The 21,871-nt window shown below is 49.4% G+C and overlaps 1 protein-coding gene across 5 annotated transcripts in view; it reads left to right on the forward strand.

Moving 5' to 3' along the window:
- Positions 1-21,871, forward strand: part of TTC27 (tetratricopeptide repeat domain 27) — a 238,890-nt gene that overhangs the window by 41,771 nt on the left and 175,248 nt on the right. For all 5 annotated transcript variants that reach the window (XM_069954653.1, XM_069954649.1, XM_069954652.1 and 2 more), the window contains exon 6: positions 654-756. In XM_069954653.1, the coding sequence (XP_069810754.1) occupies positions 654-756 (103 nt within the window). The remainder of the gene's footprint in view (positions 1-653; positions 757-21,871) is intronic.

The raw sequence follows: 21,871 nt of genomic DNA on the forward strand, positions 1-21,871 counted from the left end.
AAAAAAAACAACAAAAAACAAAACATATCCTATATCATAGCGTGCGTAACTGTCCAGACTGTTAAAATGTAACGATATTGTCGCCGGAAACGGAAAGAGGAAAAAAAGCCAGAAATGCAGATTTTTTGTTGATCTAAATGTCTGACCTACAGAAGTATGGTACTAATAACGCTAGAGATCATGGTGCAAAAATGAGCCCCGTGGGTTAAAAAACAAAACCGTTATAAGAGTCACAATGCGGCCATTTTACTACTTATTTGCAAGAATCGGACTGACGTGTAGAATACAGATATAAGGTCAGTTGTACCATAAAGTGCATTACATAGACACCGCAACCCCTGATACGGCACAGAATTGCATTTTTTCCCCAATTTCACCCCATAATTAATAATTTTGGGGTCCTGTCATACATTTTATGGTTGATTAAAAGGCGCCATTATGAAATACACCTGTTCCTGAAAAAAAACAACATGACCCTGTAGCTGGAGAAATAACAGCGTCAGAGCTCATAGAAGGGGAGGAGGAAAAAACGAAAACGCAAAAATGAAAATTGCCGCAGTCATTTTGGGCTCACTGGGTCATGAAAGGGTTAAATTGTCAGGCCATTGTTTTAAGTAGGCTCTCCGTAACAATGCGTCTCCTTCTTCTTTCAGACGTTACCATGGTGGACCCTAAGATGTGTGAACATTCACCAGAAGCTATTAGAGGAGCGTTCTCCTAAGTTATTTTCCGTAGCACAAGCGGTTATGGATGCAGGTGGGTGCCGTTATATCGCCTTGTATCACCCAGAAATATACGTGTATAAGTGTTTTCTAATGAAAATAAAGGTGCCATTATAGCCTGTTAAGCAGAAAGTCTGGGCGATATGGGCAGAAAATAAACTCTCCCGCTCTGCCCTGGTGATTGTCCCCAGGGCTCTTTAGGGCCCCATCTGCTGCCCCATCTCCACACATGGACTTTTAAGCCCAATTAAAGTTTTTTTTTTTTATTATTTCCTTTTATCTTGCTATGACATCACTAAGATAAGTAACTATGACATCACTAGGATACGATGTAACTATGACATCACTAGGATACGATGTAACTATGACATCACTAGGATACGATGTAACTATGACATCACTAGGATACGATGTAACTATGACATCACTAGGATACGATGTAACTATGACATCACTAGGATACGATGTAACTATGACATCACTAAGATACGATGTAACTATGACATCACCATGACTGAATTGAAGCCCACACACCACTTGACACATAGTGGCCCTGACTACCCCCAGACTGGATGGCTTTAATACCGTGGCGATCCTGACTGACCGGCACTAAGATGTTGTTCTCCGGTTTTATTCCAGGTACCACCTTTTCTATTATCATATTACTGCATGCGGGTTACTTTATGCCCCTGCGTGGGGTCGCTGTCAGTTACTTTCTGTGAATAAACTGATAAGTAACAATAAAACAGTCTGACACAAAAAAATCCATAATGGTATAGCAGCAAACAGTGTGCAAAACCAATGAGTTTCTTATGACTACCGCACCCTTAATAACCATGATGTGGGGTTGTATACTGTATAAGAGGGAGACTATAATGGGGACTAAAACATAGAGCAGAGCCATGTTCTAAACTAGGAATTGGTGAGGAGCCATGCTGGTGACTAGAAATGAAAATGGAGCCATGCTGGGGAACAGAAAGGAGATTGGGAGCCATGCTGGGGAACAGAAAGGAGATTGGGAGACATGCTGGGGAACAGAAAGGAGAGATTGGGAGCCATGCTGGGGAACAGAAAGGAGATTGGGAGCCATGCTGGGGAAGAGAAAGGTGATTGGGTGCCATGCTGGGGATCAGGAAGGAGATTGGGAGCCATGCTAGGGACCAGAGAGGAGATTGGGAGCCATGCTGGAGGGCAGGAAGGAGATTGGGAGCCATTGCTGGGGACCAGAGAGGAGATTGGGTGCCATGCTGGGGACCAGAAAGGTGATTGGGTGCCATGCTGGGGATCAGGAAGGAGATTGGGAGCCATGCTGGGGACCAGAGAGGAGATTGGGAGCCATGCTGGGGACCAGAAAGGAGATTGGGAGCCATGCTGGGGACCAGAAAGGAGATTGGGAGCCATGCTGGAGGGCAGGAAGGTGATTGGGAGCCATGCTGGGGACCAGAGAGGAGATTGGGTGCCATGCTGGGGACCAGAAAGGTGATTGGGTGCCATGCTGGGGATCAGGAAGGAGATTAGGAGCCATGCTGGGGACCAGAGAGGAGATTGGGAGCCATGCTGGGGACCAGAAAGGAGATTGGGAGCCATGCTGGGGACCAGGAAAGAGATTGGGAGCCATGCTGGGGACCAGAGAGGAGATTGGGAGCCATGCTGGAGGGCAGGAAGGAGATTGGGAGCCATTGCTGGGGACCAGAGAGGAGATTGGGTGCCATGCTGGGGATCAGGAAGGAGATTGGGAGCCATGCTGGGGACCAGAGAGGAGATTGGGAGCCATGCTGGGGATCAGGAAGGAGATTGGGAGCCATGCTGGAGGGCAGGAAGGAGATTGGGAGCCATGCTGGGGACCAGAGAGGAGATTGTGAGCCATGCTGTGGACTAGAGAGGACATTGGAAGCCATGCTGGGGATCAGAGAGGACATTGGAAGCCATGCTGGGGACCAGAGAGGACATTGGGAGCCATGCTGGGGACCAGAGAGGAGATTGGGAGCCATGCTGGAGGGCAGAAAGGAGATTGGGAGCCATGCTGGAGGGCAGAAAGGAGATTGGGAGCCATGCTGGAGGGCAGAAAGGAGATTGGGAGCCATGCTGGGGACCAGAGAGGAGATTGGGAGCCTTGCTGGAGGGCAGAAAGGAGATTGGGAGCCATGCTGGAGGGCAGAAAGGAGATTGGGAGCCATGCTGGGGACCAGAGAGGAGATTGGGAGCCATGCTGGGGACCAGAGAGGAGATTGGGAGCCATGCTGGGGACCAGAGAGGAGATTGGGAGCCATGCTGGGGACCAGAGAGGAGATTGGGAGCCATGCTGGGGGCCAGAGAGGAGATTGGGAGCCATGCTGGGGATCAGAGATGAGATTGGGAGCCATGCTGGTGGGCAGGAAGGAGATTGGGAGCCATGCTGGAGGGCAGGAAGGAGATTGGGAGCCATGCTGGGGATCAGGAAGGAGATTGGGAGCCATGCTGGGGATCAGGAAGGAGATTGGGAGCCATGCTGGGGACCAGAGAGGAGATTGGGAGCCATGCTGGGGACCAGAGAGGAGATTGGGAGCCATGCTGGGGACCAGGAAGGAGATTGGGAGCCATGCTGGGGATCAGAGAGGAGATTGGGAGCCATGCTGGTGGGCAGGAAGGAGATTGGGAGCCATGCTGGGGATCAGAGAGGAGATTGGGAGCCATGCTGGTGGGCAGGAAGGAGATTGGGAGCCATGCTGGGGAGCAGAGAGGAGATTGGGAGCCATGCTGGGGAGCAGAGAGGAGATTGGGGGCCATGCTGGAGGGCAGGAAGGTGATTGGGAGCCATGCTGGAGGGCAGGAAGGAGATTGGGAGCCATGCTGGAGGGCAGGAAGGAGATTGGGAGCCATGCTGGAGGGCAGGAAGGAGATTGGGAGCCATGCTGGAGGGCAGGAAGGAGATTGGGAGCCATGCTGGAGGGCAGGAAGGAGATTGGGAGCCATGCTGGAGGGCAGGAAGGAGATTGGGAGCCATGCTGGAGGGCAGGAAGGAGATTGGGAGCCATGCTGGAGGGCAGGAAGGAGATTGGGAGCCATGCTGGGGAGCAGAGAGGAGATTGGGAGCCATGCTGGGGACCAGGAAGGAGATTGGGAGCCATGCTGGGGATCAGAGAGGAGATTGGGAGCCATGCTGGTGGGCAGGAAGGAGATTGGGAGCCATGCTGGGGACCAGAAAGGAGATTGGGAGCCATGCTGGGGATCAGGAAGGAGATTGGGAGCCATGCTGGGGATCAGGAAGGAGATTGGGAGCCATGCTGGGGACCATAGAGGAGATTGGGAGCCATGCTGGGGACCAGAGAGGAGATTGGGAGCCATGCTGGGGAGCAGAGAGGAGATTGGGAGCCATGCTGGGGACCAGAGAGGAGATTGGGAGCCATGCTGGGGACCAGAGAGGAGATTGGGAGCCATGCTGGGGACTAGAGAGGAGATTGGGAGCCATGCTGGGGAACAGAAAGGAGATTGGCAGCCATGCTGGGGATCAGGAAGGAGATTGGGAGCCATGCTGGGGACCAGAGAGGAGATTGGGAGCCATGCTGGGGACCAGAGAGGAGATTGGGAGCCATGCTGGGGAGCAGAGAGGAGATTGGGAGCCATGCTGGGGAGCAGAGAGGAGATTGGGAGCCATGCTGGGGACCAGAGAGGAGATTGGGAGCCATGCTGGGGACCAGAGAGGAGATTGGGAGCCATGCTGGGGAGCAGAGAGGAGATTGGGAGCCATGCTGGGGATCAGGAAGGAGATTGGGAGCCATGCTGGGGAGCAGAGAGGAGATTGGGAGCCATGCTGGGGACCAGAGAGGAGATTGGGAGCCATGCTGGGGACCAGAGAGGAGATTGGGAGCCATGCTGGGGATCAGAGATGAGATTGGGAGCCATGCTGGTGGGCAGGAAGGAGATTGGGAGCCATGCTGGGGACCAGAGAGGACATTGGGAGCCATGCTGGAGGGCAGGAAGGAGATTGGGAGCCATGCTGGGGATCAGGAAGGAGATTGGGAGCCATGCTGGGGACCAGAGAGGAGATTGGGAGCCATGCTGGGGACCAGAGAGGAGATTGGGAGCCATGCTGGGGACCAGGAAGGAGATTGGGAGCCATGCTGGGGATCAGAGAGAGGAGATTGGGAGCCATGCTGGGGATCAGAGAGGAGATTGGGAGCCATGCTGGTGGGCAGGAAGGAGATTGGGAGCCATGCTGGAGGGCAGGAAGGAGATTGGGAGCCATGCTGGAGGGCAGGAAGGAGATTGGGAGCCATGCTGGGGACCAGGAAGGAGATTGGGAGCCATGCTGGGGATCAGGAAGGAGATTGGGAGCCATGCTGGGGATCAGGAAGGAGATTGGGAGCCATGCTGGGGACCAGAGAGGAGATTGGGAGCCATGCTGGGGACCAGAGAGGAGATTGGGAGCCATGCTGGGGACCAGAGAGGAGATTGGGAGCCATGCTGGGGACCAGAGAGGAGATTGGGAGCCATGCTGGGGACCAGAGAGGAGATTGGGAGCCATGCTGGGGAGCAGAGAGGAGATTGGGAGCCATGCTGGGGACTAGAGAGGAGATTGGGAGCCATGCTGGGGACCAGAGAGGAGATTGGGAGCCATGCTGGGGACCAGAGAGGAGATTGGGAGCCATGCTGGGGACCAGAGAGGAGATTGGGAGCCATGCTGGGGAACAGAGAGGAGATTGGGAGCCATGCTGAGGAGCAGAGAGGAGATTGGGAGCCATGCTGGGGATCAGGAAGGAGATTGGGAGCCATGCTGGGGAGCAGAGAGGAGATTGGGAGCCATGCTGGGGAGCAGAGAGGAGATTGGGAGCCATGCTGGGGAGCAGAGAGGAGATTGGGAGCCATGCTGGGGATCAGGAAGGAGATTGGGAGCCATGCTGGGGACCAGAGAGGAGATTGGGAGCCATGCTGGGGACCAGAAAGGAGATTGGGAGCCATGCTGGGGACCAGAAAGGAGATTGGGAGCCATGCTGGGGACCATATGAGAATTATATGTTACATCCGCCCCTGTCTGGGTCCCTGAGCGCCCCCTGCAGTCACATCCCATATTGGCTGATTTCTCCGTCCTCGCTGTCCCTGGAGTTGTACACACTGGATCTGTGGTCATGGAGTCTGGTTACTCCTTGTTCTCGGCACATGGTGATGGTTTGCTGTAGACTCTGTACACGTTCCCGGCTAGGACACGATCCACCATCTGACTGATCAGTGACTCTGTGCTGACGTACTCTGACTTGCTGTGTTTGATGCAGTTGTGGCTGATTCATTGGGTTTCCGCAGGTAAGCTGCTGTGTGTGGGGGTCATGCTGGCCTGATCCATGATGGTTCTAGTGTGTATCGGAGATCTGGTACAGACCCTGCAAACACCTGCACATAGGGACTATAACGTCTATACATACGTGTACATCCTAATCCTGTACTGCGCTGCTTGGCTATGTACACACCATAACTGATGTATTGTTGCTGCATGTATCTATCCATTGAATGGTTGGTTACATAGCCGTCACGTCCCACATGTATATGTTTGTTTGTGTCCCTCTATGAGAGATATCCCATATATACAATATAACAGGCTTATGGAGTTTGTGGTTTACGCTCCCCTCTTTGTTGTAGGTCTATTGGGTATCTTACCCGTTTTACCTGTATCTATATATACTGAGCGACTCTCCCAGGATACCCCTGGGTGAAATGCGTAGAGACATTTCTGAGACACTTTACTTTGTGGGTGGCCGATGTTCACACCCATGGCGGTCACTGTCTAACGAGAATTTAAAAAAGTTTCTTTTTTTTTTTTTTTTTTCTTTTTGCAGAAATCAATAGTCCAGGCGATTTTAAGAAATGTTGTAATTGGGTTTATTAGCAAATCTGCTATTATCTGCATTTAAGGAGACTTTCCCGCGGTCCCCCCCCCCCTCCTCTCTCTCATTCACTGCTCATTATCAGGAAATCTCGACTGGTTTAGAGCCCTGTCTGTTCTATGGAGAAGGGAGGGGGGAGGAGGGAGATTAGTCACCAGCAGAGACATTGGGAACTGTGCCATTATTCAGAGAGGTCAGTGCTGACTTCAGAGGAGATAGCCTGGTGATATAGCTGTAGATTAACTCTTTGGTGCCTCATCTGCCTCCACCCCTCCCCTCTCTACACAGAACCATGAAGACAGGGAGGAGAGCTTCAAACTGCTTTTTCATGATAAAAATAGCATTTGTTGGCTAATCAACCCAATTACAAAGTTTCTTAAAATCACATGTACTATTGATTTTTGCAAAAAAAAAAAAAAAAAAAAAAAAAATAATGTAAACGACGGTGACACTTTGTTTTAATAGGTAATTCTGTGATGCTACTTTCTCCTTCTCACGTATGTGGCGGCGCCATCTGTCTCTCCGTAGTGTGAGAATACCACTGTTCTGCGGGACTCTCCAGGTCTGTTAGTCATGTGACCAGCATTTAGTGCTGTGAGTTTGGGTGTAGCTTCCTCCTGGTGTCACATCTTACATACATATAAAAGTTTTGCATTTCCCATGATTAAGGGACGAGATCCCGCAATGCGTCGGCCTGTACTTTAAAATGATTTGTTATTTTTACATTGTTCCTACTATAAAGCCTTGGAGATTCATGGTGCTGTGGACGTCTCTAGCCCCGACAGTGACATGTGTGACCATCAGACCATTGCAGAAGGTTGTTCTTTAGATGATGAATATTTGATGACTCTGTATAGTAAGTAGTAAGTGGCGTGCCGGCTCCTGTAAGGGCCCATTACCTGCCCATAGGGGGGATTCTCCTACAAAGTGCTTAGACTGGGATGTTTAGGGACCGAATGTTGTTCTGCACTCACACATCTCTATTACTACACTTATAGTGGGAATCCGCATACATTTTTAACATGAGTTGTGGGCAGAATAAGCTTCCCGCCAGGTTTCTCTTCCCCCGGGAATCACCTATTCAGGTGCGGTTGACCAGAGATTTTCTCCTGCTGCAGGGTAAATGGAGCGCTGCTTGTGTATACTTCATGTGATGGATAGAAGTCTCTTCATGAGGTTACAATATATATTTTATATACCCTATACAAGGAGGATGTCTGGCAGTGAAGAACCTAACGCTGTAACTAATCATTCCTACAAGTTTCCCTGCCGAATACAGCTCATCACCCGGAGTCCCACTTTATGGAAAGCTGATTTTTAAGGGCCCTTTATAAGTCCATGTTCACTCACAGCCTAACTACAGGGGAACTTACAGTATAGCAGAGGAACAACAGTGGGACGTACAGTATGGCGGCTAACTACCATATACAGTATGGCGACTAACTAACATATACAGTGGGATGTACAGTATGGCGGCTAACTACCATATACAGTGGGACGTACAGTATGGCGGCTAACTACCATATACAGTGGGACGTACAGTATGGCGGCTAACTACCATATACAGTGGGACGTACAGTATGGCGGCTAACTACCATATACAGTGGGACGTACAGTATGGCGGCTAACTAACATATACAGTGGGGCGGCTAACTACCATATACAGTGGGACGTACAGTATGGCGGCTAACTACCATATACAGTGGGACGTACAGTATGGCGGCTAACTACCATATACAGTGGGACGTACAGTATGGCGGCTTACTAACATATACAGTGGGGCGGCTAACTACCATATACAGTGGGACGTACAGTATGGCGGCTAACAAATACAGTGGGACGTACAGTATGGCGGCTAACTACATATACAGTGGGACGTACAGTATGGCAGCTTACTAACATATACAGTGGGGCGGCTAACTACCATATACAGTGGGACGTACAGTATGGTGGCTAACATATACAGTGGGACGTACATTGGGGCGGCTAACTACCATATACAGTGGGACCATATACATGACTGCACCACAGGAGTTACCTCATACCCTAGGAACAGGAAAAGCACCCAGCGAGAGGTTAAAAGCCCCTCCCCTTCCCACTTTCACCAGTGCTTTTCCTGTCCCTGAAGGGCACGAGGGGTGGGGATCCACGTGAAGAAGCGAAGATCCCCAGAAAATAACGTTCCCCTTACCAGTGGGATGGATCGGGTGTATCCCCTTCCTTCTCTGAAGGCTGCTGGTGATCTTCGGATGGGGGTAGGAGAGCCTTGCTTTGCGCGCCATTCTTCTTTTGTGACTGGACACGCAAGGATTACTGTGCTCCGGTCTCAAGTTCTCCCCTCCGGCTGCTGGGCACCCTCTCGGGCGTGCAGCCTACTTCCGGTCCGACCTACGCTATGTAACGTAACATGGCATGCTGACGTCACACGCTTCCACTACTCTTAAGTTTAGGAATCAGATCCAGTTTTTATTCCTTGGATTTTGTAAGGTGGAATTGAGGGAAAGCATCTGAGTATTAGGAAGGAAAGTAGAATAGCTGTCTATGGATTGCTTTTAGGAGTGTGGGTCTTTGCCGTCTATGAACAGTGGATAGCCGGCCGTGCATCTACACCAGCTGGAGACCGCTACTTATCACTGTATATACACGGATGGGCCAAAACCACTGACTGGTAACGTGACTACTCTGTCTTATGGCCAAGGGAACTGTCAAGCAGTAGGATGTGTTAGACAACAAGGGAGCAGACAGTTCTAAGGGTTATTGGCCCAGATTTCCCCATTCTTATTTTCGGGCTGTTTTCCCCCATGCATCATCCAGTGGACACACCGCGTTACTGATAATCCAAACACCATTGTGCAACCACTGGAGAATGAGGGGGGACCTGGTTCCAGACCTATGTGGTTACATGTAGTGTAATCCTAGACGGACAGTCCAGAAATCTTCCAGATCCATCTCAGTGGCTGAAGATGTCAGAAAGTCCAGAACCTTCCAGCATCCAGTGGTAGAATGAGGTGTTTATTGGGCGGTCAAGTACAAATACAAAGTTATGAGCAGGATGGACTTTATCAAGGAATCCACCGTCTGTGGCTGGATACCGGGCTTTGGTATTTATCGTCATTTCCTTCAACTCGTAACTGAGTTGGATATTGAGTGAAAGGGCCACTTAATATGGTGGTTGTGGTGGTCTCCTTACTGGACCCATCCTTTGCTAGGATTTTCTTTCCTGCAGGGATATCTGGCTCCTGTGTTTTGAGGCTCCGCAGACTCTTGCACAGCCGGGCACGGCCAAAATTCCATTGATGGATTTGGTTGGAGTCTAGCTAGTCCCGCATACACTTTATACAGGTGGTTAAGCGTGCTACTCAGACAAGACCGCTATCCTTATAATATACAGAAAAAATTACAATATAAAAAAAATTACATTAAAAAGATTAAAACAGCTTAGGCAGTGTTCAAACTACGTTTTTGCAATCCATTTTTACAAACATTTTATTGAAAAACGGTTGCATCTGGGTCCATTTGGTTTGATTCGTTTTTCCATTGACTTCCATTATAAAAGAAGGATCAAAACACATCCGTTTTTTAACATACACAAAAATAAGGTCAGCTATGTTTTTGTGTATGTTTTGATCTGTTTTTTCATAATGGAAATCAATGGAAAAACTGACTAGAACGGATGCACACGAATGCATTTATTTTTCCATCTGTTTTTCACAAAAATAAATGGAAAAAAAATCTGCATTGCAAAAACATAGTGTGAACTGAGGATAAACCTAGGATAAAAAGCTTTAGTATTTGGCTCAGATAAGTAAACAACCCATCCAGATGTCCCGTTCCCTTCTAAGGGTACTATTACACCAAGCAATTTTTCGACGACTAGCGATAAACTATCTTAAACGACCACTAAGGCAAACGACCCAAAATCGTTTGCCCAATTACATGGAACGATGATCATTATTTATGATTGTTCTTGCGGTCGTTTAGTCGTCGATATTGCGTACATTTCAGCTGCGAATTCTTATTCCACCGAACAATGTGCGAACGATCAAACGAAAAAAATAGGTTCGGATCCTATTAAACGATCAACGATTTCTCGTTGGTCGTTTAATCGTTGCCTGCTATTACATGAAACGATTATCATTCAAATCCGAACGATTTAACAATTTTTCGAACGATAATCGCTCTGTGTAATACCAGTCTAAGGAAATATATTGGGATAATTTAGCCTATTGATCTGGAGAAATTAACCCAGAATATCCTGTGAGTGTCACCCGCTTTCTGCTCCTATGATGCAGCCACACAGAGCGCGGCCCTTCTGCCGTATCACTGATTATTTGGGTTGAAGCCATGAAAACTATGTCCCTGTGTAATTCCGGCAATGATTAGAAGAAATCCTCCTGCTCCCAGCCTTCTATCAGGCATCTGCGGCTTAGAGATCTCTGCTCCACACGACTCTTGGCAGCGCTCACTCGGGTGGGATTTGTCCTGGTGTCGGTGATGACATCATTGTAATGGCGCGAGGCTTCCGCCTCCTCGTCTTCCTCTGTTATTGGAAGCTTATATCCCAAGGAGCCAGAAAGTAATTAAGGTGACTGCCACTCACTTCATATTTCCAGGTCAGCAAGTACAAAACCTTCTCCCCTGAGGTTGCCTCAGAATACTTTCTTTTTCATTTTATTTAACTTTTTCCTGTGCAACACTATTGTCTTATTCAGTCTTATCTGAAATGTCAAAAAATATAGTTGTGCACCATCACCCGACCTCCGCTTCTCCATCTAGGGGCTTATTCATACGGAACCACAGACGGGCAGTGAGTCGTTCCATACCATCACTTACTCATCTGTGGTTCCATCTCAGTGAGCCCTTAATGGAGTTCTTTACCCACCCACGAACCAGGTTTATTTGAGGTGAGAATTAGAGCTCAGGATTTTTTTTTTTTTTTTTTTTTTTCAGGGTTTAGGGTCTCATTGTAATAAGATCACTGGAATAGATTAAGAATGTTTGCACATGTTTTTTTTTCTCTCTCCAAAAAGGCCAAGTCCTAAATGCACAAAAAAAAGTGTCAGCTTTTTTTTGTCATCTAATGCCAACATTTTTGGGGATCGGTACAGCCCAATGAACATGTAAATTAACATTACAAAACAGGATTTAAGGAGCTGACTCTTAGGGGTATTCGGCTGAGAATTAACGTTTAATATGTTGCTGCCCAGGCTCAGTACATAACAAGCAGCCTATTGTTACTTTCCCATGCTCCACCAGACTTGTCAGCCATGTCAGCCCTCTCAGCCAATCACTGACCACGGTGCTGTCCTGTCTCTGTCAGTGATTGGCAGAGCGGGAAGATGTAGGAGGACAACGGGGCAGCGCAGAAGGGTAGGAATAGGCTGTTAATTCTCAGCAGGATCCCCTTTAAGTTCATGGCTGATACATTTTACCGCTTGTAAATTTGCCATCGTTTCTCCATATAATTCAGTAGAATTCAGCAGTGATAGTTTAAAAAAAGAAATGTCCTTAAATATTTTATGTGAAGATAGTAAAATGCAGGTCTGCTTGCTCCAAAACTCCATCCAGTAACTTCCATGGGGATCTTCACTGTCACTTATAGTTACTTTCTTTGCATGGAAATGTTGTTGATCACCAGCCACAAATCCACGTCTAACACTGCTGCAAAATCCACAACATTCAGTGTGAAAATCTGTGCTGGAAATCCCATAGGTCACATATATTTCTTATGCGTGGGGCCTCGGCCAAGTACAGTGAGTGATCTCCAACAAAAAGATATTGGAGTTCTATGATGCCAAGATGTGTCTATGTAAGCTAGACAGCGGGATGAGCGAGACTCCCACACAACGAGATGTAATGGAGAGAGGCATCTAGACATAGACCTGATACTAAATGTACAAAACAAATCTACAGCTGTGACCTCCAAATATTCAAGGGTAAGGCCTTACCCATAGACGCCAGTACTCCTCAGCTGTGACCTCCAAATATTCAAGGGTAAGGCCTTACCCATAGACGCCAGTACTCCTCAGCTGTGACCTCCAAATATTCAAGGGTGAGGCCTTACCCATAGACGCCAGTACTCCTCAGCTGTGACCTCCAAATATTCAAGGGTGAGGCCTTACCCATAGACGCCAGTACTCCTCAGCTGTGACCTCCAAATATTCAAGGGTGAGGCCTTACCCATAGACGCCAGTACTCCTCAGCTGTGACCTCCAAATATACAAAGGGGAGGCCTTACGCATAGACGCCAGTACTCCTCAGTTGTGACCTCCAAATATACAAACAAAGGGGAGGCCTTACCCATAGACGCCAGTACTCCTCAGCTGTGACCTCCAAATATTCAAGGGTGAGGCCTTACCCATAGACGCCAGTACTCCTCAGCTGTGACCTCCAAATATTCATGGGTGAGGCCTTACCCATAGACGCCAGTACTCCTCAGCTGTGACCTCCAAATATACAAAGGGGAGGCCTTACGCATAGACGCCAGTACTCCTCAGTTGTGACCTCCAAATATACAAACAAAGGGGAGGCCTTACCCATAGACGCCAGTACTCCTCAGCTGTGACCTCCAAATATACAAACAAAGGGGAGGCCTTACCCATAGACGCCAGTACTCCTCAGCTGTGACCTCCAAATATACAAAGGGGAGGCCTTACCCATAGACTCCAGTACTCCTCAGCTGTGACCTCCAAATATACAAAGGGGAGGCCTTACCCATAGACGCCAGTATTCCTCAGCTGTGACCTCCAAATATTCAAGGGTGAGGCCTTACCCATAGACGCCAGTACTCCTCAGCTGTGACCTCCAAATATACAAAGGGGAGGCCTTACGCATAGACGCCAGTACTCCTCAGTTGTGACCTCCAAATATACAAACAAAGGGGAGGCCTTACCCATAGACGCCAGTACTCCTCAGCTGTGACCTCCAAATATACAAACAAAGGGGAGGCCTTACCCATAGACGCCAGTACTCCTCAGCTGTGACCTCCAAATATACAAAGGGGAGGCCTTACCCATAGACTCCAGTACTCCTCAGCTGTGACCTCCAAATATTTAAACAAAGGGGAGGCCTTACCCATAGCACGTTAGTACTCCTCCGCTCTTCTATGACCTTTTTGTGTGAGAAATAGTGTCAGAACCCCGATGTAACTTTTAATCCGGAGGACTTTTTTCTTCATACTAAAGCAATATTTGTATTGATACTTAGATTTATTCCCCCCCCCCTATGATCCAGCTTAGACTCCATGGCGTGCTGAGCATTATGCAGAGTGGGGCCTTCTGAACATGCACAGTACATCAGCCTGGATGTGAACCCTCATACACAACAAATTGTGGACCTGTGCTCTAGCACCCATCCTATACTCACAGAAAGTATAATCACTATCATAGAGATATCTAATATGTGTTAGAACCCTGACCATCAGCAATTTACAGAAATAGGAGCTGCACAGCTGTATCGGCACTGAGGCCCTATGGTACTGCTATGCGTAATCTGACACTGCAAACTAAGGGTAAGGCAAGTTGGATGCAGCCCCAGAGGGAGTCCTGGAAAACATGGATACTTCCTATGATCTATGGCTGTGTCCATGTTTTTCAGGAAGCCTCGGGGCTGCATTCAACTTCTCCAGCCACCGACAATCAAAGGCCAAGACTTTGGTTTGGACAAATCTAGGTGTGACCGAGATCTTTGCAAGAAAAAGCACCTTTTTGGTTACATAAAATCCAGATAAATTTGAATAAAAAGTCTCTAACAAGTCACATTTACCCAAGTGGATCATTTGGTCTGTAGGTGGAAAAATGAAAGTGCTATGGCCTTATATACACGAGGAGGAAAAACAAAAGGGCAAACATGAAAATTTGCTCTGTCCTTAAAGGGTTAAGGAGAACTAATATCCCTTGGACCCACATTAATGTGGGGAAAGCTGTCAATCACTGCACTTTCTGCCCCTCCTGCTCTTCCTGCCCCTCCTGCTGTTCCTGCCCCTCCTGCTCTTCCTGCCCCTCCTGCTCCTCCTGCTCTTCCTGCCCCTCCTGCTCTTCCTGCCCCTCCTGCTCTTCCTGCCCCTCCTGCTCTTCCTGCCCCTCCTGCTCTTCCTGCCCCTCCTGCTCCTCCTGCTCTTCCTGCCCCTCCTGCTCTTCCTGCCCCTCCTGCTCTTCCTGCCCCTCCTGCTCTTCATGCCCCTCCTGCTCTTCATGCCCCTCCTGCTCTTCATGCCCCTCCTGCTCTTCATGCCCCTCCTGCTCTTCATGCCCCTCCTGCTCCTCCTGCTCTTCCGGACCCTCCTGCCCCTCCTGCTCTTCCTGCCCCTCCTGCTTTTCCTGCCCCTCCTGCTCTTCCTGCCCCTCCTGATCTTCCTGCCCCTCTTGCTCTTCCTGCTCCTCCTGCCCCTCCTGCTCTTCCTGCCCCTCCTGCTCTTCCTGCCCTTCCTGCTCTTCCTGCCCCTCCGGCTCCTCCTGCCCCTCCTGCTCTTCCTGCCCCTCCTGCTCTTCCTGCCCCTCCTGCTCTTCCTGCCCCTCCTGCTCTTCCTGCCCCTCCTGCTCTTCCGGACCCTCCTGCTCCTCCTGCCCCTCCTGCTCTTCCTGCCCCTCCTGCTCTTCCTGCCCCTCCTGCTCTTCCTGCCCCTCCTGCTCTTCCTGCCCCTCCTGCTCTTCCTGCCCCTCCGGACCCTCCTGCCCCTCCCACTGCATTCTCATCTGATTTGCTGCTTTAACCATTGGAACATTTTACACAATTTAATCAATTGTCAGAACCCCTTTCATTCTCTTTTTTTTTTTTTTGGTATATTTTATGCCGGTACCAATTCTCTAGATCATCGCCGTCTTTCACACATTAGGCCTCTCTCCATGAAGATAGAAGACATGGCACTCACCTCTCTTGAAGTCGTCTTCTTTTTTCTTTTATTTCATACAAAAAATACAAACAGCAGACAGACATGTGGGAGGAGGCCATCAGCGATGCAGCTTCAGCTGTTTCATGCCATTACGGCACTTCTTCACGGCTCTCTTCATGCTTTGAGCTCAGCATCCTGGAAACATCCATTCATCCCATATAACAGGCGGCCCTTCTGCCCTTCAGCATTAAGGCGCGAGACGTCCTCCTGTGCCGCCTGATGTAAGGTGTCCTTATTGCTGCAGATTGTAATCTTTAATTTTCTACTTTTTTATTGATGTGCCAACTTCAATATTCATCAGAAAGCGCCGGGTCACAGAAGGTTTTTCATCACTGAAGGAGGATTCTGTTGCTGGACTCCTCCGCAGCTTCCATCCTGAGACCTGCTACATTTAATGGGGGTTAAAGTGTTCCATTCAAAGAAATCTGTCACCTAGGATAAACCTCGTCCTTTATACAGTAACAATCAGTATATATGACTATAAAAAGCTTTGGTTTTATCCTAAGTCTAATAGTAATCGTGCTGGAAGCTTCCAGCTCCTCGCCAGGTACGGCCAAAAGAGTGCAGGAGCCGGTAGAACGCTCGGAGAGGCTTCTCAGATCACTGGTTCTTTGTTAGTTGTTCTTCTCCATTGACAGATACGTTGTCCGGCTGTCCGTATAACGGGGAATATTTACTTGCCAGAATTCTGATTCTAATTGTGAAAACAAAACAAAAAAAATTGCGGAAAATGGTCACAGCTAGTGCTGGTCTCGCCTAGTGTCTAAATTTAATATATGTCAAGAATCTCCAATCGTTCAGTGATTAGTCAGATTGTATCAGCGCGGAAGAGAACAAAGTCAATGTATCAGCGGTATACTGTAGAATAGAGAAGAAATCAGGCGATACCTTTTGGAGGCTAACTGAGTATATTTGAGTGTAAGCTTTCGAGAGTCTAGCTCCCTTCGTCAGACAAGATGTTATCATGTATGATATGTATGATAACATCTTGTCTGACGAAGGGAGCTAGACTCTCGAAAGCTTACACTCAAATATACTCAGTTAGCCTCCAAAAGGTATCGCCTGATTTCTATGGCTAACACGCAGGGGCGTAGCTAATGTCTCCTGGGCCCTGGTGCGAGAGGTCATCTTAGGCCCCCCCCCCTATCACGACCAAATGATGCTACTGGTAGGTGTATGTGTGTGTATGTATATATATATATATATATATATATATATATATATATATATACACACACTCCAAGACAGATATTACCAATAACACCAGCATATAGGAAGTGAAAATATTATCACCATATATATTACCGCCATACTGTTACTGTATACTGAGACCAATATTGCCAATAATACAAGTATACAAGGGGCAAATATTAACGCCACACCACAACCATCACCACCATATTGTTACTGACCAAAACCAGTATACTAATTCCAATAAAACACAGTACCAGATAACAAGTAACAAATATTACCACCACATACTGACTAACACCACCACATACTGACTAACACCACTGCTGCTACTGAATAAGATCCACTGTACACAGATCACTATCACCTCATACAGTCATATAGAGGTGAAAGCAGCTCCACACAGGTTGTATACACCATATACATTACAGCGCAGATATATCAGGTGACTCACAGGGGACGTCTTCTCTGATCGGAGTTCTTTCCTTTTCATCTTCATCTCCATCTTCCCTGGGCCGTTATGAGAATTTCTCCGAGCCACGAATCCACAGAATCTGCCAGACAGACATATTAGTCTCCTCACACTGACACCATCCTCATCTCTATACACACTGCACATCTGTACTGTCCCCTTTACACCCTCATTTAGTAGGTATAGTATATATAGATGGCCCCCACTGCATGTTGCACCCCCCTTACCTTATAGATGGCCCCCTCTCCCCTTCTCCTTATAGATGACCCCCTCTTCTTATAGATGACCCCCTCTACCCCCATTATAGATGCCCCCCTCCCATTATAGATGCCCCCTCTCCCCCCCATTATAGATGCCCCCCTCCCCTTATAGATGACCCCCTTTACCCCCATTATAGATGCCCCCCTCCCCTTATAGATGGCCCCCACTCCCCCCCCTTGAAGATGGCCCCCTCTTCTCCCCCCCTTATAGATGCCCCCCTCTCCCCCCATTATAGATGCCCCCCTCTCCCCCCATTATAGATGCCCCCCTCTCCCCCCATTATAGATGCCCCCCTCTCCCCCATTATAGATGCCCCCCTCTCCCCCCATTATAGATGCCCCCCTCTCCCCCATTATAGATGCCCCCTCTTCTCTTCCCCCCTTATAGATGCCCCCTCCCCCCCATTATAGATGCCCCCTCTCCCCCATTATAGATGCCCCCCCTCTCCCCCCATTATAGATGCCCCCCCTCTCCCCCCATTATAGATGCCCCCCCTCTCCCCCCATTATAGATGCCCCCCTGTTCTCTTTCCCCCCCTTATAGATGCCCCCCTCTCCCCCATTATAGATGCCCACCCTCTCCCCCCATTATAGATGCCCCCCTGTTCTCTTTCCCCCATTATAGATGCCCCCCCTTCTCTTCCCCCCCCATTATAAATGCCCCCCCCCTCTCCTCTATGCTAAGCAGTATTTAAAAAAAAAACAAAAAACACACAAACTCACCTGACAACCCGCTCCCCCGGAGATCCTCCTCTTCTTCTTCAGGCGCTGTTCCCGGCTGATGCGCGGCTGCTGGGGGTGTCCCGTCCTATCCCCGGCAGCGCGCGCATCAGTGAGCTCCCTGTACACCGGGGCTGGGACTTCTGACACAGGAAGCGTCTCTGACGTGCGCTTCCTGTGCCGGAAGTCAGGGCCCCAAGCAGCTCACTGATGCGCGCGCTGCCGGGGATAGGACGGGACACCCCCGGCAGCCGCGCATCAGCCGGGGACCCGGACGAGCACGCTCTTGTGACCGCAAGCAAATCAATGCTTTGCGGTCACAAGAGTAATTTAAGGGGTGAGCAGTGCAGTGGCAGGGGGGGCCCTCGCGGGCCCCCCCTCGTAGCGGGCCGGGTCGCAGCGGCGACCGCTGCGACCCTGGTAGCTACGCCACTGCTAACACGGTACAACAATACTCTACTATCATCGGTATACTGACATCGAAGGAGCAGAAGCTAAAAAGAAACTAATTAAAGGTACCGTGGACCTACGCTCCAGTTATAATAGCACAAACCAGCCCTCCAAAGAATCCAAGCAGTGGCCGTCTTATTTGTTGTATATGGACCATAGTATGCAAATAGTATTAGAAAATATTTCCGCCAACACCGACCAATATACTTTCCATTGCCATCTGTGAAATATGGTGCATGTACGACAAATGTAACCTACAGAGCTTGGACGTCTTAGAGTGGTGTGTTCTACTGAATTCTGGAAAGTACTGACGATGTGACAATTCAACCACATATACAATTCAGCGCCGGATGGGCTGCACTTTGGTTGCTATTTTTTGGGTTTTTTTTCTGTTCAAAATAAAACACAGGAAGTCCCGTCCTTTATGCGTTCACAGACATGGCTTGGTATTGATTGATAGCTATTCCTGAGTGTGCTTGGAGCAGAACAAGTCTTCACTGTGCATGTGTACAGATGCTGCATGTCCACATTCAGTTGCAGAGATTCCTGAGGGTGCTTGCATTGTGTGGTCAGCTCTCCTGCCGCACAGTGACACTATACATAACACAGAGCATTGTCTCCTGGTAAGCTGCCGAGCTGATAATATAATTAGCCATAATTAGTTAAAGGGGTTATCCAGCGCTACAAAAACATGGCCACTTTCCCACCTACTGTTGTCTCCAGTTCAGGTGCAGTTTGCAGTTAAGCTCCATTTACTTCAATGGAACTGAGTTTCAAAACCCAGCCCATACTAGAGACAACAGTAGGGGGAAAGTGGCCATGTTTTTGTAGCGCTGGATAACCCCTTTAATTGCCCTCAGGTGATATACAACCTGCATGATGCACAGGAGTCTTTCCTTGTGTGAGTGCACAGAGGATGGGGGCCTCTTGTGTTTGGTCCCTTTTTTTTTTTTTTTTTTTTTTTGAACAGAGAAAAGACCAAATATCGGCACAGAGGGAGCGTGGAGCGCAGTTTGGCCGTATGGATAACGTTGATTTAGATAGGATTGGGATGCTACCTGTACCAGCTGCAGTGCCCTCTTCCATGTGTCCTATTCTACAATGAAGTATATTTTTTCTTGGTACCTCAGCCCAATAATATGATATCATGTGGCTTGGAAAGCAATGTTTTCGAGACACAATTTACATGGTGCCTTTGATGGGAAGGAACTCGTGGTCCCAGCGTGCAAGCGAGGTAGACAAAACCGATTCACTCAAGTATGTTAGAACCTGGAGAGATTCCAGCATTCCGTACAATATATCTTATAGCGGGGGTCTGAACCCTGTATACCGTACATAATTATATTTTATACATGCTTGAATTGCCATTGACCTCGCCGTACTCGTCCCCGCAGACAGGAAACCCTACAGATGTAGCAGTACACCTCAAGGCTTTATGAAGTGAGAACATCCGGCCTGCAATACTTCACAAGTCTTTAGCTCTAAAATATATTCTGCAAGAACCGCAAAGTATCGGCACAGAAAGGTGAAATACCATAAAATCACCGGTAAGGCCAAACTTATCGTCCACGGACATGTGTTAGTTTACCAGCTCATCTTATCTGAGGAACGGCTCTCGAGGGTCCGCCTGGCCGCTTCCTCCAGCAAAACTAAATTGCAGTAACTGCACATTGGGTCACGTATTAAATAAAAAATGCCGTCTGTATCAGACTGTAGGGATTGCAGGTAATCGGCAGGTCACAGTTACAGTATAGAAGCTTGTATTCTCATGTAAATCCAATGAAGCCCTTACAGGAGCAATATGAGGGAAACCGACCTGAACTGCCACATATATCTCTATTCCTTCTCACTGCTTAGGACATATAGAAACCTGTTACACCGTATACAAAAGTAACATATATTTTAAAAGCTGAAATAATCCTAACCTTGGTCCTTATGCAAAGCTAGCCCTTCTCTTGTGCAGAGACTAGCCTAAACACTGCCCATTATCCACTGATTACTTGGTGAGGGCCTTCCTTGCCCCTCTCCCCTTCCCTCCCCTTCCCTCTCCCCTTCTCTCCCCTTCCCTCCCCTTCCCTCTCCGCCTTCATTCCCCTTCCCTCTCCGCCTTCCCTTCTCCCTCCCCGCCTTCCTTTCTCCCTCCTCGCCTTCCCTTCTCCCTCCCTCCTCCCCGCCTTCCCTTCCCCCTCCCTCTCCCGCCTTCCCTTCTCCTTCCCTCTCCGCCTTCCCTTCTCCCTCCCTCCTTCTCCCCGCCTTCCCTTCTCCCTCCCTCCTTCTCCCCGCCTTCCCTTCTACCTCCCTCCCTCTCCCTGCCTTCCCTTCTCCTTCCCTCCCCGCCTTCCACTCTCCCTCCCTCCTTCTCCCTCCCTCTCCCCGCCTTCCCTTCTCCCTCCCTCTCCCCGCCTTCCCTTCTCCTTCCCACCCGGCTTTCCCTTCTCCCTCCCTCTCCCCGCCTTCCCTTCTCCCTCCCTCGCTTTCCCCGCCTTCCCTTCTCCCTCGCTTTCCCTGCCTTCCCTTCTCCCTCCCTCCTTCACCCAGCCTTCCCTTCTCCTTCCCTCCCTACCTTCCCTTCTCCCTCCCTCTCCCCGCCTTCCCTTCGACCTACCTCCCTCCCTCTCCCGCCTTCCCTTCTCCTTCCCTCTCCGCCTTCCCTTCTCCCTCCCTCCTTCTCCCCGCCTTCCCTTCTCCCTCCCTCCTTCTCCCCGCCTTCCCTTCTACCTCCCTCCCTCTCCCTGCCTTCCCTTCTCCTTCCCTCCCCGCCTTCCACTCTCCCTCCCCCCTTCTCCCTCCCTCTCCCCGCCTTCCCTTCTCCTTCCCACCCGGCTTTCCCTTCTCCCTCCCTCTCCCCGCCTTCCCTTCTCCCTCCCTCGCTTTCCCCGCCTTCCCTTCTCCCTCGCTTTCCCTGCCTTCCCTTCTACCTCCCTCCCTCTCCCAGCTTTCCCTTCTCCCTCCCTCCTTCACCCAGCCTTCCCTTCTCCTTCCCTCCCCACCTTCCCTTCTCCCTCCCTCTCCCCGCCTTCCCTTCGACCTACCTCCCTCCCTCTCCCTGCCTTCCCTTCTCCTTCCCTCATCGCCTTCCTTTCTCCCTCCCTCTCCCTGCCTCCCCTTCTCCCTCTCTGTCCCCGCCTTCCCTTCTCCTTCCCCTTTCCCCTTCCCTCCCCCCTTCCTTCTCCCTTGCCATCTATAGTAATGTACTATGTAAATCATCCTACTGACGTGGCATAGCAGAGAGGAGTAGGCGCTGTCCTGTCCTAGAGCTCACTAAGACGAGGACACGTAGGATACATAATGCCCCTTGTCACCACTCTAAA

Source organism: Dendropsophus ebraccatus, chromosome 15, assembly GCF_027789765.1.
Source record: "Dendropsophus ebraccatus isolate aDenEbr1 chromosome 15, aDenEbr1.pat, whole genome shotgun sequence".
Taxonomy (NCBI): domain Eukaryota; kingdom Metazoa; phylum Chordata; class Amphibia; order Anura; family Hylidae; genus Dendropsophus; species Dendropsophus ebraccatus.